This window comes from Cydia strobilella, chromosome Z (assembly GCF_947568885.1).
Source record: "Cydia strobilella chromosome Z, ilCydStro3.1, whole genome shotgun sequence".
NCBI lineage: Eukaryota > Metazoa > Arthropoda > Insecta > Lepidoptera > Tortricidae > Cydia > Cydia strobilella.
This window is the reverse complement of record NC_086068.1, coordinates 31,187,578-31,203,181: the sequence shown is the minus strand read 5'-3', so window position 1 is coordinate 31,203,181 and position 15,604 is coordinate 31,187,578. Positions and strand designations below refer to the sequence as shown.

At 36.7% G+C, this 15,604-nt stretch overlaps 1 protein-coding gene and 1 long non-coding RNA gene across 2 annotated transcripts in view; one reads left to right on the top strand and one right to left on the bottom strand.

The window, feature by feature from the left end:
• Positions 1–15,604, top strand: part of LOC134754504 (uncharacterized) — a 579,708-nt gene that overhangs the window by 520,401 nt on the left and 43,703 nt on the right. The window lies entirely within an intron of this gene.
• LOC134754159 (uncharacterized) overlaps positions 12,551–15,604 on the bottom strand; it is a 108,444-nt gene continuing 105,390 nt past the window's right edge. Inside the window, exon 12 of the mRNA XM_063690280.1 lies at positions 12,551–15,205. Coding sequence (XP_063546350.1) covers positions 12,780–15,205 — 2,426 coding nt within the window. The 3' untranslated portion in view covers positions 12,551–12,779. The remainder of the gene's footprint in view (positions 15,206–15,604) is intronic.

Genomic DNA, 15,604 nt, shown 5'->3' with positions numbered 1-15,604 from the left:
GGGCATCAACGAACATGCCCCACCGGTGCCAATGCGAGTTATGGTGGATAATCTGGGCTTCGCCACGCCAGGCTCAACGAAGTCATCCGAAGGTTCCTTGTCAGTGCCAATGTCAAGGTACTGGCAACCGCAACCGGCAACCGTCTGGCCATTCTGACGGAATAACGCACCAGCGCGCGCAAAGGCACCAGCCTTGGAGTATGAGTCGGCCGCTTGTCTGGGATGCTACCTACCTACCCTAGCCGTCCCATACTCCAGGCACTGGCGCTGGTGCGGCCATATCCGCGGCCGAAAACCTTAGATGTCGCGAGTAAGTCACCCACGGTCAGGGAGCTCCGCTGCATCCTCCATATTAAGGATATGGAGAAAACAGGTGTTTTATTTTTATTTTCTCTGAATTCAATGGAAAAAATAGTACATTACTACAGAGGCCGTGAAGTAAGGGGTTGCCGGCCGAATAGAATAGATACGGATAGTTATGAGGCCGCCAACCCCTTTTCACGCCGAGGTCTGTATAGTGCTTTTCTCAAACATGCAATGAAATAATAATACAAACATGATGATGATGATGATGATTGTTTCATGTCGTAACGTGATAGGTTGTTCAGTGCGTGGAGTATCGAGGAGAAACAAAAATTTGATTATTTTTGCGCTACGACGCACGGTTTAGGAGATACAGATAAAAAAAAAAAAATTTTTTTTTTTAGTTTTGCGCTACGACGCATGGTTTAGGAGATACAGCCCTATAAAAAAATGCTTTTTTTTGTTTTTTTCGGGTTTTTTTCCAAATATAAATCAAGGGTCACCTAGAGGGGAACGAAAATTTTATTATTTTTTTGCTACGACGCATGGTTTAGAAGATACACAGCCCTATTAAGTTTTTTGTTTCTTTTTTATTTTTTGATTTTTATTGTGTTTTTGTATATTATTTTGGGGTTCCTTAAAGGGGAACGAAAATTTTATTATTTTTGCGCTACGACGCATGGTTTAGGAGATACAGCCCTATAAAGATTTTTGTTATTTTGTTTTTTATTTTGGTTCTTTTTTTTTATATAAATTAAGGGCCACCTAGAGGGGAACGAAAATTTTATTATTTTTGCACTACGACGCATGGTTTAGGAGATACAGCCCTATAAAGTTTTTTTTTTTTCATTGTGTTTTTTTTTTATATTACTTTGGGGTTTCATGAAGGGGAACGAAAATTTTATTTTTTTTGCGCTACGACGCATGGGTTAAGAGATACAGCCCTATAAAGATTTTTTTCTAAAACATACTCCAAAATGTATGCGTTAATGTCACGAAATAAAGACATGAAGTTGCTCATTTGTGGCTCCTTACATCACTTCTTGACCTAGGCCAAGAAGTAATGTAGGGAGTTAGTATGAAACGTACATTATTGTCCGCTGCTCTAACTTTTTAAATTTGCTCACTAAGATTAGACTGACAAAGGAAATATTACATACAGCCAACGACCACTCTCTCTGTAAGCATACTTGCGACATTAAAAAAAATCTATGGTACTATATTTATAAGCGGTTAAACATGGTGCTCGAATAGCTTTTTCAAATGTCAAGTTTATAAATAAATAAAAAATTAATTATTATAAAAAAACAAAAAACCCGACTGCACACTAAAAAGAGGAAAACAAGCCACACAAGAAATATTGTTTAATCAAATGCTAAAACCAAGGTACTGAAAGTACCGGGAAATCCCGGGAAATTTCAACTTTTCGGGTACCGGTTCTGGTAATGAAAATCCCGGTTCTTCGGTACGTTTCGGTACTGAAAAGTTAGTAAAGTAAACCGCATCACTTTAAAATTTGGCGCGTAATCTCCGTAGCACCCGTGTAGTACTCTCGGCAGTCTCGGCGGCCCACGGTTTGTCCCACTCGGTATTTTCCGGCTACGATTTGGGCTTTAATGCGATAACTACCCAAAGTCCCCAACTTTGACAGTGCGGCTTGAGTAGTCAGATAAATACTTATTATTATAAGTATTGTAGCTGTTGTAGTTTGATGGTCTATATATGTGAATTAAATAAAACAAAGAATTTAAGATTAGGGGGCCAATCAGAGCGTACTTTTAGATATTTAATTTATTTTATTTTTTCTTATTATTTGCGCGTACATTATGTGAAAAAGAAAAAGACAAACTACACACATCAGTGCGGGAAAGTTTTAAAAACGTAAGGTGGATCAACTAGTGCTAGTGGATAGCGTAATCCACTAGCATTTAAAAAAAGGTTAATTTAATTGTCCTTGACATGCAGCCAGACCCACAACCAGGACCCAGTACAAGAGATAATTCTTTGCACACAGACGTTTTCCCAACGCCAACTACTCAAGAACGTGAAGCTTATAGTCTACTTAATGAATTTGATTGTAAACCCAAAAATAACAAAAACGACAGAATTTGCCGCATGATTGCACTCGACAGAGTTCCTTTGAAACAGTTTACCATATCTGGATTTGACACCGCTGTTTGAAGGAGCTGGTCAACCGCTGCCTAATAAATCTCCTAGCACAATCAGGGAAATTTCACTCAAGGAATATGACACAAAAAGAGAACGCCTTCGTGAAGGTCTACGAAAGGTAATGAGTGAAGAAAGAAAATATACTATTTCTCTTAATTAGTATAGAAGGTTATGAAACTGTTGTTTGTTCTTATGAGTCATTAATTTGCTTCTCCATTTATTGATTATTAAAATAATAATATACAAAAAAAAAATAGATCTTGTGCGTAAAATTTCGCATTTTACGAAGATTATTGAATAAAGTATGAAAGCTTAGGTACATAATTGTGATTTTTTGCTAGTTCATCATTTTGTTCTTTTCTAGGTTGTATTTGTATTGAATTACACAAAATTGAATCTTTACTTTCAGTTTCATATAAGTAATTCTCATTTAACAAATAATATAACAGTAACTACTCAGTACCGAAAAGTACCGAAGAACCGGGAAATCCCGGTTCTTCCGGTTCTGGGAACAGTACCGGTTCCGCATTCCCTACTATGGAATGTAATCGATAGTTAAATAAATAAAAACTTATTCTAAATACTAACTAAATATAATTTATAAATGTTGATGGTAAGTATCGCAGGCGGGGACCAACACCGGGTTACTTATAGTCATTTTGGTTGTTGGTTGTTAAGAGCCAACAGGAGTGGTCATTTCTCCATACAAACGTACTCGACTGTTTCCTCCCTGGTTTTTGAAGCTAGAGGAATGATTTTTTCAACACAGATTAATATTGTCAATATCTGTGTCGGTGTGTTTTGCTTTTTTTGATATTTTTGTTTTTTAAGGCGCTAGAGCCCTTCAAACATGGCCAAAAATGGCCTCACTGACTATGCCGCAATGAGAGGCGTGGTATTCAAAACTGGTATCAATTAGCCAAAAAATCAAAACAGTCCGACACAGACAATTTCATAAACATTTAGATTTCCAAATTTGGTTACGATTGCTTAAGTTTTGGAGGAGGAAACAGTCGAGTACGAAACCTCGATTTTTGAGATTTTTACGCAGGATTTTTCGCCTAAGCTGCAGTTGTCCTTATCGCACTAATTTTAGGGGCGGGGTCAAGTTTCTAAATACGTACACGGACAGAAAAGTGATGGGCAATAGTCGACATTGAAAGTCGATAATCTAGTGATGTGATAAGTTATCGATAAACCATAACAAAGTCGCGATTTGCCTCTTAGTAGGCGAAGTAAGTAAAGTGAGTATGCACTTTGGCCTCAGGGGATATCGTTTAACACTATTTATTATTCCTTGGTTCATACAAAGCTGAGCTGACGCACTAGCTACGAGATTAAGTCCTGGCTACCCCCAAAAAGGGAGGGGAAAAGTCGGCTTCTGCGGTCCAGTTTGCCTCTATTTCTACCTATCTCTAGATATGAGATCAAATTTGGTATAAATTTTGTGTAAATTAGGGACGAATAATTTATTTTAGAAATAATAGTTTCACATTTTCATACACAAATCTGAATATACGAACGAAAAATTAAAACTATATATAATTTTTGGTCACAGATTTGCTCTTTAGAAGCAAATTGTGGTGATTTGCACTAAAAATTAATTACACAATTTAGTTTATTCATTCTTTATTTAGAAAAGTATCAGTTCTAAGTACGTATTATTATATTGCTTTATATTTTACAATTTTCACTATTATTCAAAAATTTATTTTAAACAAAGTATTAATTTTATTAAAACTTTTGTGACGTGATCTCATGAAAGGGGCTCCACGAGGCGAAATACTTTTTACGCCAATTATTTTCTTTTTTTTTAATTTACAACAAAGACGAAAGTTCGAAAAAAATGTGGTGACTTAATAATTGCCTAACTTGTTGAAAAAATTACTTTACATAATATCAATTTATAAACGTAGTATATTCCATGATATGTTTTAAATACACCATATTATTTCCTAATTTTTAAAAGAATATTTAATACCTTTAAAATAATATCTGTCTGTCTGTCTGTCAATCTGCCTGTCCGTCTGTCACCAGGCTGTATCTCGTGAACCGTGATAGCTAAAAAGTTGCAATATTTACGGATGATGTATTTCTGTTGCCGCTATAACAACAAATACTAAAAACAGAATAAAATATTTTTTTAAGTGGGGCTCCCAAACAACAAACGGGATTTTTTGCCGTTTTTTGCGTAATGGTACGGAACCGACTCGCACTTGGCCGTTTTTTGTTAATAGCTTTGAACTTTTTTTATGTGGGAATAAACGCTTCGAATACATTTTTCTAGACATCATTCTGAATCCAATGAGGTATCATACGTATTTTTAGGAGTTAGTATCTCTATTAGTGGCAGCCGTACAAGCCCAATTTCAAAGAAAAACCGCAAATCGATGTACAGGTTAGCCGTTTGGCACACGCATACTAAGAGGTCAAAACAAAATTTTTGACCCGCAGTTTCTAAAAAAAATCCCTTAGGAGGGGTATGCTGAAACATTTTTTTTGTATGAAAAAAAAAAACATATTTTTTTTCCAAAAACCTATCGTGTGTGGTATCATACGAAAGGGCTTTTTGAGGCGATTCTAAAATTATACCACATCATTACATTTTAGCCATTTTTTTGTAAATTAAAACAAATAGAATTTTCAAAACACACCAAGTTTGGGGTCAAGTTAAAGGGTTAAGTAGAACTGTGTCACTTTGTATTGAAAAAAAAAAACTAAATAAATTTTTTATTGCTTTTTTGGGGTTACATTATGAGGATATCACGTATCATTTGTACAAAAAAAAAATCAGCCATATCGTATCTGGAGGAGCCCAAACTTGGTATGTTTTGAAAATTCTTTTTCTTTCAATTTAAGAAAAAACCGGCCAAGTGCGAATCGGAATCGGGCGCCGAGGGTTCCGTACATTACACAATTTAAACAATGTATTTTTATGTGAAACGTGAGTGAAAGGTAAATTGCGGTTTACGATTTATAACGTATTTTAAAAAAAACTACTAACTAGATCTCGTTCAAACCAGTTCTCGGTAAAAGTTGGCAAGGTAATGTACATCATATATTTTTTCAGTTTTATCATTCTCTTATTTTAGAAGTTAGAGGGGGGTTACACATTTTACCACTTTGGAAGTGTCTCTCGGTCTCGCGCAAACTATTCAGTTTAGAAAAAAAATATATGAGAAACCTCAATATCATTTTTGAAGACCTATCCATAGATACCACACACGTATGGGTTAAATGAAAAAAAAATTTTTTTGGGTTTCAGTTCTAAGTATGGGGAACCCCTAAAATTTTTTTTTTCCTATTTTTGAGTGAAAATCTTAATGCGGTTCACAGAATACATCTACTTACCAAGTTTCAACAGTTCTTATAGTTTCGGAAAGAAGCGGCTGTGACATACGGACGGACGACAGACAGACAGACATGACGAATCCATAAGGGTTCCGTTTTTTGCCATTTGGCTACGGAACCCTAAAAATGGCTAAAATGCAATGATGTGGTATATTTTCAGAATCGCTTCAAAAAGCCCTTTCGTATGATAGATGAGAAGTATACGATAGGTTTAAAAAAAAAGTTTTTTTTTTATACAAAAAAAGGTTTCAGCACTCCCCTCCTAAGGGAATTTTTTTTAGGAACTGCGGGTCAAAATTTTTGTTTTGACTAGTATATACGTGTACCAAACGGCTAACCTGTACATCGATTTGCGGTTTTTTTTATGCGAACAGCTTATACTATTTTTTTCACCACCTTGAACCTTTTGTAGACTAGACTATTGTCCCAAAATATTGGGCGACGACCGGTCGTCTGGCCTAGGAGGTAGTGACCCTGCCTGTGAAGCCGATGGTCCTGGGTTCGATGATATGATATGATGAGCACAGATATTTGTTCCTGAGTCATGGGTGTTTTCTATTTGTATTTAAGTATTTATATATTATGTATATCGTTGTCTGAGTACCCATAACACAAGCCTCCTTGGGCTTACCGTGGGACTTAGTCAATCTGTGTAAGAATGTCCTATAATATTGATTTAATATTTATTATTATTTATTTATTTATTGGGTTTCATATTTATTCCGATCAGAATTAGGAGCTCTTCAATTTATACCAATTTTTATCAAAATCTGACACATAAATAAAAAAACGGACCATCAATAAAACTGTATAATTACATCAAAGTAAGAAATATCACATGTCACATGTTTCTTTATTATGATAAAAAAGCGGCAAATTTGTTTTTCAAGACGCTTGCTCGAAAAGATCTTATTTCATGCAGGTGTACTGAAGGGAAAAGGCCTATATTGTTCCCGCGGGAGTTATAGCTTTCTTTTTTAATTAGGTATGTCACTAATTCATACGAACCAAGTAAGTTATAAGTAAAATACTTTGTTTAAAATCAAGGTATAAGGGAGTTTTACTTTTAAAATACTCACGACTATAATTTAATATTTTTGTTTATCATATTTAAAAATATTTAATTGGATTAATTTAACAGCCGTTATCTTGTATGTTTTTATACAACAATGTTTTCTTGTATGTCCATGTTATGTTATGTTTTTTTACTATTCTGTAACTCGAAATGTTAATTAGATTGCAGGTTGTAGAAGGATATTGAATTTAGTTACTAAAAACGCGAGCGGCGTGAGGCCGGCGAGGAGCGCAAATAACGTGCGCGTCGGTGTGCGTGCACCACACACACTGGGATAGTCCCTCGGTACGCGGTACCGCCCCCGTCAGCGCGACGACGATATTCTCTTTCAAATCTCAAAATTGAGTTTGGTCTCGGCTCCTGTTGGCTCTTAAGTTCACTATTTAGCAGAATGGTAATTAGGTAGGTATTTTCGTTGGTGGCGGTCAAGTTGGTCCCCGCCTGCGATACTTACCATCAACATTTAGAAATTATATTTAGTTAGTATTTAGAATAAGTTTTTACTTGTTTAACTACCGATTACATTCCATAGCTTGGTTTTAGCATTTGATTAAACAATATTTCTTGTAGGGCTTGTTTTCCTCTTTTTAGTGTGCAGTTGTTTTTTTTTTATAATAATTAATTTTTTATATTACTTTATAATTTTCGATTCGAACGAGGAAGTATCGAAAAAAATCACTTAGAAAAGTCGACCGTCAACGACGTGTGCCCTCATGTCATGCGCGTAGAGAATGCAATCCCGCATGAGGAATTCAATCCCGGTATTTAGCGGGATTGTCAGTCTCAGTCCCGCGGGATCCTGGTATTTGCGGGATCCCGCAAGTTACTATACAATTTTACGAATTGGTACTAAATTTGAAGGTTCAATACAAAAAGTAAACAATATTTAGAAATAGTACATTGTGTATTATGGGCGGTAAACAAAAATGTACGAACGAGTGTGAACTGAAGGCTAAAAACACGATTTCGTCATTCCTGTACCGTGGCACGCCAAATGTTCCTCACAAGTTTCATCACACCTTGTTAGAAAAAAAGACGGAAAAAATAAAACTTCTGCTTAATATTGGAACCTACGTACATTAAATCAGCCCTAGTTCCAAATTTAGGATTTACGGACCGCATCACCTAGCAAGTGTGACGTAAAAAAATACTACATCCCCAGGTCGAAATTTACGATTTTACGGACCGCATCGCCTACGTGTATAACACCTTTTACGAGAAAAGTAAGATGAAAAATTCTTTATTTTACTTCTTAAAGAATAATTATTAGACATTACTGGTATTAAATACGCCCCACAGTTTTATTATTGTTTGGCACAACTTGCATTTAGCACTGCGAATCTTTCGCCTTCAAAAAATACTTTCACACACAGCGTAAATTTCCTAGTAGGTACTGTTGCTGTACTGCCAGTACTTGGAAACTCTTTGTACACCGTCTCCAACATACTTAACAGTATGTACATACAAGCAAGAATATTTGTTCATATAAATAAATGTTTATTTTTGAATATTTAATCAAAACAAATATTACTCAATTCACAAGATAGCAAAAAATAGACAAATTCGGGAGAAATTCTCTTCCGTGTCCTTCCCCCTTCCTCCACAGATGCATCTAGACTCCGTGAAGAATTTTCGCCAGTAGGAGACATGTTACTTGTACTTAGTAACACGTAAGAACCACGTCGCTCCTCAATCCCGCAAATCCCGCGCGATCCCGCTTAATTTACGCGCGGGATTAATCCCGCAAAATGCATGCGGGATCCCGGTATTTCGGGATCCTGGTATCCCGGTATTGCATTCCCTACATGCGCGTGGGCCCGCGTTGGGCACTCGAGAATATCCCCCTCCGTACCGCACCACGCGCCACAAGGCAGGCCACGCCCTTCTTTGCCCGCTACCAGACCGCTACGCGAGAGGTGCGCGGGAGTTGCAGAACTAGTTATTTGCTCATTGCTTGCTGACGCGTGGGTGGCTTGCGTTTACGAAAAAATAACATGTTCATGTAGGAATTTCGGGGTAAAATGTCCTATGAAACTCCCGTGATCAAGACGAATCTAATGATACCTCATACATCAAAATCCATCAAGCCGTTTAGGCTACAGGAGGCCACAAAGAAACAGACATACATACATACATACATACATACACTCGAAAAACATTGCCCTCCTCCTTTGGCAGTCGGGTAAAAAGGCGGCAATTTGAATTTTTTTTATTTATTCTCGTTCGTTCCGATTGTTATATCACCAAAAATAAAAATGACGTCAAGTGACGAGAGCGATAGGGAAACTATGGACTGTACTCAGCCTAATTTAAGAGAGGAAGCCACCTTAGTTATGCGTAATATGCTACCGGAAAAAAGCAAACATATCTACATGAAAAATTACGACGCATTCATAAATTGGCAAAAAGAAACCAAGACAAGCTCGTTTTCGGAGAATGTATTTCTCGCATATTTCAACATAGCTGCAAAAACCAAAAAGCCCTCAACACTATGGGCTATGTATTCTATGCTAAGATGTACCGTACAGTTGAAACACGGTATTAATATTAAAGAATACAAGAATCTAAACTCGCTGCTGAAGCGGCAATCTGCGGGGTATAAAAGCAAGAAATCTAAAATATTTCAAAATTCTTGTCGGAAGCTCCCGATGACCGCTTTTTGGCAATCAAGGTAATCGCACTTAAACTATCGTGAGACATATTTCAAAATATTTATCAGTACGGTTTTTACTCACTATTATGTTTAGTCGCTTTTGGCGACATGTTTCGGATTCTTTGGGAATCCATCCTCAGGCACGAGTGTCCGCGGCGGTTGTACGTCGTGCACTGCCCGCGCCGCCCGCCTCGTCGCTCGTTGCGCACGCGCTGATGGGGCGGGGGCGGGGGGCGCGGGGCAGTCCGCAGATGGAGTCGTCAAGTTAAGGTCTGGTAGGGCGGCTGTATCGAACGAAGTCAAGCACACTGCACTCACTATGTCCCCGCGATCGTCACAACACACTTGCCGCTTGTCCCTAGGTATTATAGGCTTCCATGCAGGTGGCCAAGGTGGTGGTAGGTGTATAGAAATCAAAATCGGGAGAAAAATAATTGGCCGCATATGAAACTTTTATACAATGGAAAATCAGCAAAAACGCCCAGTCTTTCTTGGAAACGTGTTGGTAGCTTACTTCAATGAACTGTTTGTTGTCGTTTTGTTTTTTCCTCGCAAGTGTGATGAAAAACGTCGTATGAAACGCGTGTGCATTGGTCATTACACACATCGGCTTTCTTATTGCGCGCTCGCTTACAACTCGCGCGCACAATATCGCCTCGTGTGTAATGGCCAACGTAGCACACTTGTATCATAATGTACTATTAATTGAATTTTGAAACACTAACAAACACTCGAAAAAGTAAGTATTAATTTTTTTCTTTTATCACTCAGATTATTGCGTAAAATCGTGCTTGTAGTAGAAAATTGTGTCTTTCCAGGGTAACCTTTAGTGGGTATCCACGTGTCACGTCTGTGAAGTCTAATTTATAAGCCAAAAGAATTCGTAGTTTTTCTTTAAACGTATAAAGGGATTTTGAAATTCGGCAGCATGCGAGGCATCTTGTCAATCGCCAAAGACAAAGAGTAATGTAATTTATCACCGCCTATAATCGCAGACGCAAACCTCGTAACTCCATTTCAAGGACATTAGGGATTTGCTACTTTAGCCAACAATACCTAAAGTAGCAAATCCCTTGACTCCTTTCGGAGGAGATAAGAGGTTTGCAACTTTAACTTACCCGCTGAACCGCCTGTCCGTTGAAGTATTTAACTGTTGAAATATTTCCTTAGTGGCACCATCTCCTGTGTCTCAATTAAATTGGTCTATATATATATTTAGATCTCTCTCTCTCTCTGTACAATATAATAAAAAACAGTAAAAATCAATGTAGTATTTTAAGAGTAATATTTATTAATCCACACATATGTACCTATATAAATAATACTAAGCGTCAAAGTATATAATTGGCATGTTTCGTGAAGTGTATTTCTTTTCTATCACGGAACAATGGTGTTTCAGACCTTTGTGAGGCGTGCGCGGAGCCGAAGTCAATACGTAGAGGCCTTTTTGACACTAATGAAATGTAAGGGGTACACCGAGCGGATACTGCCCCTGCACTTGCCCGTGACTGGGACGCAAGCAGAGGCAGCATCCGCCAGGGTGTAAGGACTATTGAGAATTGATGGAAACTAAAAAATGAACTAGGCATTGGGTAAAAGCGATGGACTAAATACTGGGCTTTGGGATATAAAACCGGACGCCTAAAATGGTATACAATTTTATTTTCGTCAGACGGTGACTCGCCCCCACATAAAGCGACATCTAAGATGGCTCAAGGGCAACACCGGTGTGAGGGCTGAGGGTAGAGAAGTGTGTGTGGAGGTTCGGCTCAAAATCCTAACGGTACCGTGTCTCTATATTCTAGTCATACTGACTGGTGTCGTAAACACTAGAGAGATACGAAACCGAGGAAGAAAGAATCTCTAGAATGAACACACGCAGGAAGGAATTGGATAACTTGTTAGCGCCTAAATTGAAAGTTGTTCACCATTGTGTGCGATATCAAGCAGTAAAACTGTATAATTGCCTCCCCACTGAGCTCAAAACAATACATAATGTGAACAACTTTAAAAGCCGGCTAAGAGACCATTTAATCAGTAAATGCTATTACGAAATCAACGATTTTATTTGTAATCTGTAATTTATTCTTCGATATGTTCTTAAATTTGACTAAACTAAACTAAATATAAGACTGTGATTGTTTTTATCTTGTATATTTTAATTTAATCTATAATATGCATGTTATTTATAAAATTGTAATTTATTTTAGTAGCTTGTAAGATATTTCCGACATGATTGTAAAATTGTTATGGAATAAATTATCTTATCTTATCTGACACTGGACTTTAAACATAATTATAGCCAACTCGCCGAAGTGTATTTATTATTTACCCCAGAATTTTGCACGTGTGAGAATCACAAAATAAAGAAAATTTTTTTTGCCAAGCAGCTTCTTATACAACTAATGGTCAGTTGTTCGGAACTGTCAATTTTTTGTTCTAACTGACAGGCCAATATCGTCCGGCGGCCTGATAGTCAGTGGGCCCCTTAAAGTGAAATTGTGTATTATGATCCTTGAATTACCCATTACGAATTTAAAACAAAAATAAAGGAGGGTGGGCTAATTGGCCCTTTTGACCAATAAGGGTTAGCGGATAGGTTATTCTGAGTTGTAAAACTTTTACTATGGCAGGTAGTCCCAAAACTTTGTGTGTAAAAAGTTATCGCCGTAAAAAGTAGTGCGAGTTGAAACGTGACTATAATATCCTCCTCCTCCTTTTTAGAATAACTTTCAAATTGGAAACCGTAAAACCTCCCAACTATAGTCCAATATTGCAACTATGATCCATAAATTCAAAAGGAAATTAAGTATCAATACAAATGTTTCTTTTGGTTTACTCCGAGTTTTTTCTGCCATATATAAACATATCTAGAGTTAGAACTACAAAAAACAGTAAATGTAAAAGAGACACCTGAACGATAAAATTACAGTAAATTTTGGATCATAGTTGGGAGCTTTGGACTATAGTTGGGAGGTTTTACGGAACTCAATATACGCCGCTCGCTATTAAGTAGCTTTATTCAAAAGGGCAGTAAATAAAAATGCAAAAATGAGACCTACGTTGATTTAACTTTTTTTACTCTTAAAGCCGTTGGGAATACGTGGTTAAAGTCCTTTAACGGGGCTAAGGGGTTATTAGCGCCCACAAAAGATCACAGGTTTGGTTTACCTAAAGGATTTATTTCTGAAATTAAATGATACTAATATTAGAATTTTTAAAGAAATGTCATTTGCTCTTTTTCGAGATTTCCATTTTCTTCACGGTACCAGTACTAGCTTCTGTATCGTTAGATGAACCGGAATTTGAATGTTCTAGTTTGTTTTGATCACTTTTATCATTACTTATTGCACTTTTTAAACTTCGGTTTAATATCGTAGAGGATCGTATAAAACCCCTTTGTATTACTTTTACCGCTTTTTCTGAGGGTCTATGAATACCTTCACTTCTTTGTTGTAATTTACTAATACCGTAGTTAGGTTTGATTTGGGCTGTTTTTTCAACACATGAGTCATTCGGTAGTTGTAAATCTGTTATGCACACGTAATTTTCTTTAGATATTGGAACCGTATAAGTAGTATTTATTTTCACTGGAACTATTTCCATTTTTTTCTCATGTATTGTTGCTGGACCCTTCGAATCTAACATGTCCTCGGAATTAGTAGGAGAGTCTACCCGTCCCACTAACTCTTGAATGAGTTTATCTTCACCTAAGTCTTCGGTGAAGTCACATTCCAAAATATCCATGTCATCGTCAGAACAAACTGAAGAAAATGATGCTACTGAGTAGTCGTTACAAGTATGAAAATTGTCAGGCAATCTCACTCTTGGTACGTTACTCGACATACTTGTTAAACTCGGTGATGCTTGAATAAAATCAGACACGGATACATTAATTGCATCATCAGACGATATTATTACTTTTGGATATTCTCTGTTCTGAGAAGTTACAATGGAATCTCCGCCTTTATAAGTGCTCGCTTTTCGCGTTGAAAATTCATCAATATTCTCATAGTTAATAGGAGAATTATTATATTTGACATTTCTACCTGCATCGGATGATTCAAAAGAAGACAATGGTTTGGTATATTTATACGCGAGACGACGATCCAAAGTTGTTGTTCTTGGTGGTGGTTGTGGAGGAACCTTAAGAGAAGCTGAATCACTTTCTATACTTCTTTTGTAATGACGAAATGTTTGCAGAGCTGTAGGCTGCAAAGAAAACCTTTTTTGCAGTTGAGGTAAATCTGGCAAAACTTTTGGAAAATTCCTCCTCTTAATTGTCAGCAGAGCTTCTGATGTTGATAAGGGCTCTACTTTTACACTGTCACTTGCAGACGTAACATTAATATCATTTCGGAACGTAACAGGTGGCAATATATCTTCTAATCCTTTATATGCCTTAATTGTGTTTTTAAAAATATTGTCGTAGTTCACGTCTGTGACTGGATCTGAAGTGGAATGTTTATGAGATATTTTTAAAAAAGTCTCATCTTTTTCTATAGACAACGTTACTTCGTTAGTAAATTTAATTTTAGTATCCTTATTTTCATTTTCGGAATGTTTCTGGTCAGTTCTTTTGACTGACTTTTGTAGCTCTATAGGTTCTTGTTGAAGTATAGAATTTGTCCGAGCCGTTGGTGTTGCGTCTATTGCTACAGAAACCTTTTTAGAGGCAGAGCTTTCGGTATTCTTGCTTTTTATAGAGTCCGTTGATTTACCTGCATCTTTAATACTAGAATTGATTGATTTTTTATGACTAGAAATGGATGATGATGAACTAAATTTAGAAACTGAGGTGTTTTTTTGACAATTGGCATTATGTAGTATAGATTCTTTTCGCCCGAAATCAGTTATGATGTGTAATGTTTTAGGAATTTTAGCATTCGGTAGTAATTCTTCTGATCTTGTAAATATGTTAGGAGGAGCAGATGGATTGTTGACGTTAAGTGCATTATTAGATGTTCGCATTATATTAGGTGAGCATCTATGCATTACTTCATTCGCTATCCAGTCCCTTACTTTAGTATGTGCATCTAAAGTACTAGTTGAAAGATGTCGCCTGAGTTGGAATCGTTCTCGGAAACCACCTGAATCGTCTGATTTAGGCGTTTTGCACAATTCTTGTTTATTTTTTACATTCTGATTGCCTCTCATCTTACTAAGACTCATTGATTTTATAACGCTACAACTAGTTTTTAGCGTTTGAAGAGCATTCTTATCATCTTTTGACTTTTTTTGACCGATTATGTCAACCTCGCCAACATTTGCGCGGTTTCGACGATTAAGTTGTACCATGTTTTCCCGTAAATTGATATTTCTCTTCTTGAAACATAAGACGGCGCAAATTCCAACATTTACTGCTAGAAAAAGGATTCCCAGTGACACAATAAGAGTAATTGTTGATGTGGATGTTTTTACTTGAACATCGTTGAGATTTTTAGGTTTTGAGGTTGAAGAATAAATTGTACTTTTCTCTATTATTTTCGGTGAAATAGTTCTAGACGGTGATTTTATTGATTGTATTTCATGGTAAATAGAGTCAGTATTTGGGGAATAGACTGGCGGAGAATAAGGTTTTACTCTACCATACATTGGCGAATTAACACTAGGCGTTTCAATGATAGTCGGTGTCCAAATTCTTCTTATAGGATCTGAAAAACATAAAAAAAACATAATCATACCTACACGTGTAATAGACCAATGTAATATATTGGTAGTAGACCATTTAAACTCGCTTTTTTAGGAAACTTCGTATGCTGGAAATATTTCTCACTTGAAAGTTGGTCGATGCTTTATGATAAATTGAATTTCCTCCTGAGCTCTGTATAAGATTTTGCCCCTCATTTTGCCAGCCATCTTTTTTACTTTTTATCCCCTAAATCATCCTTTAAGAGTGTAAAAAATGGGGTGGAAATTTGAAGAGCGATCAATGATTTCTTTAAAAAAGGACAATGCTTTTACTATTTAAGTTTTCGTAAGAAATAAACAAATATTTATGCATTTTTGACCAATCAGTCATCTTCTCTTTTGGGGGTGAAACCCAATCCCTA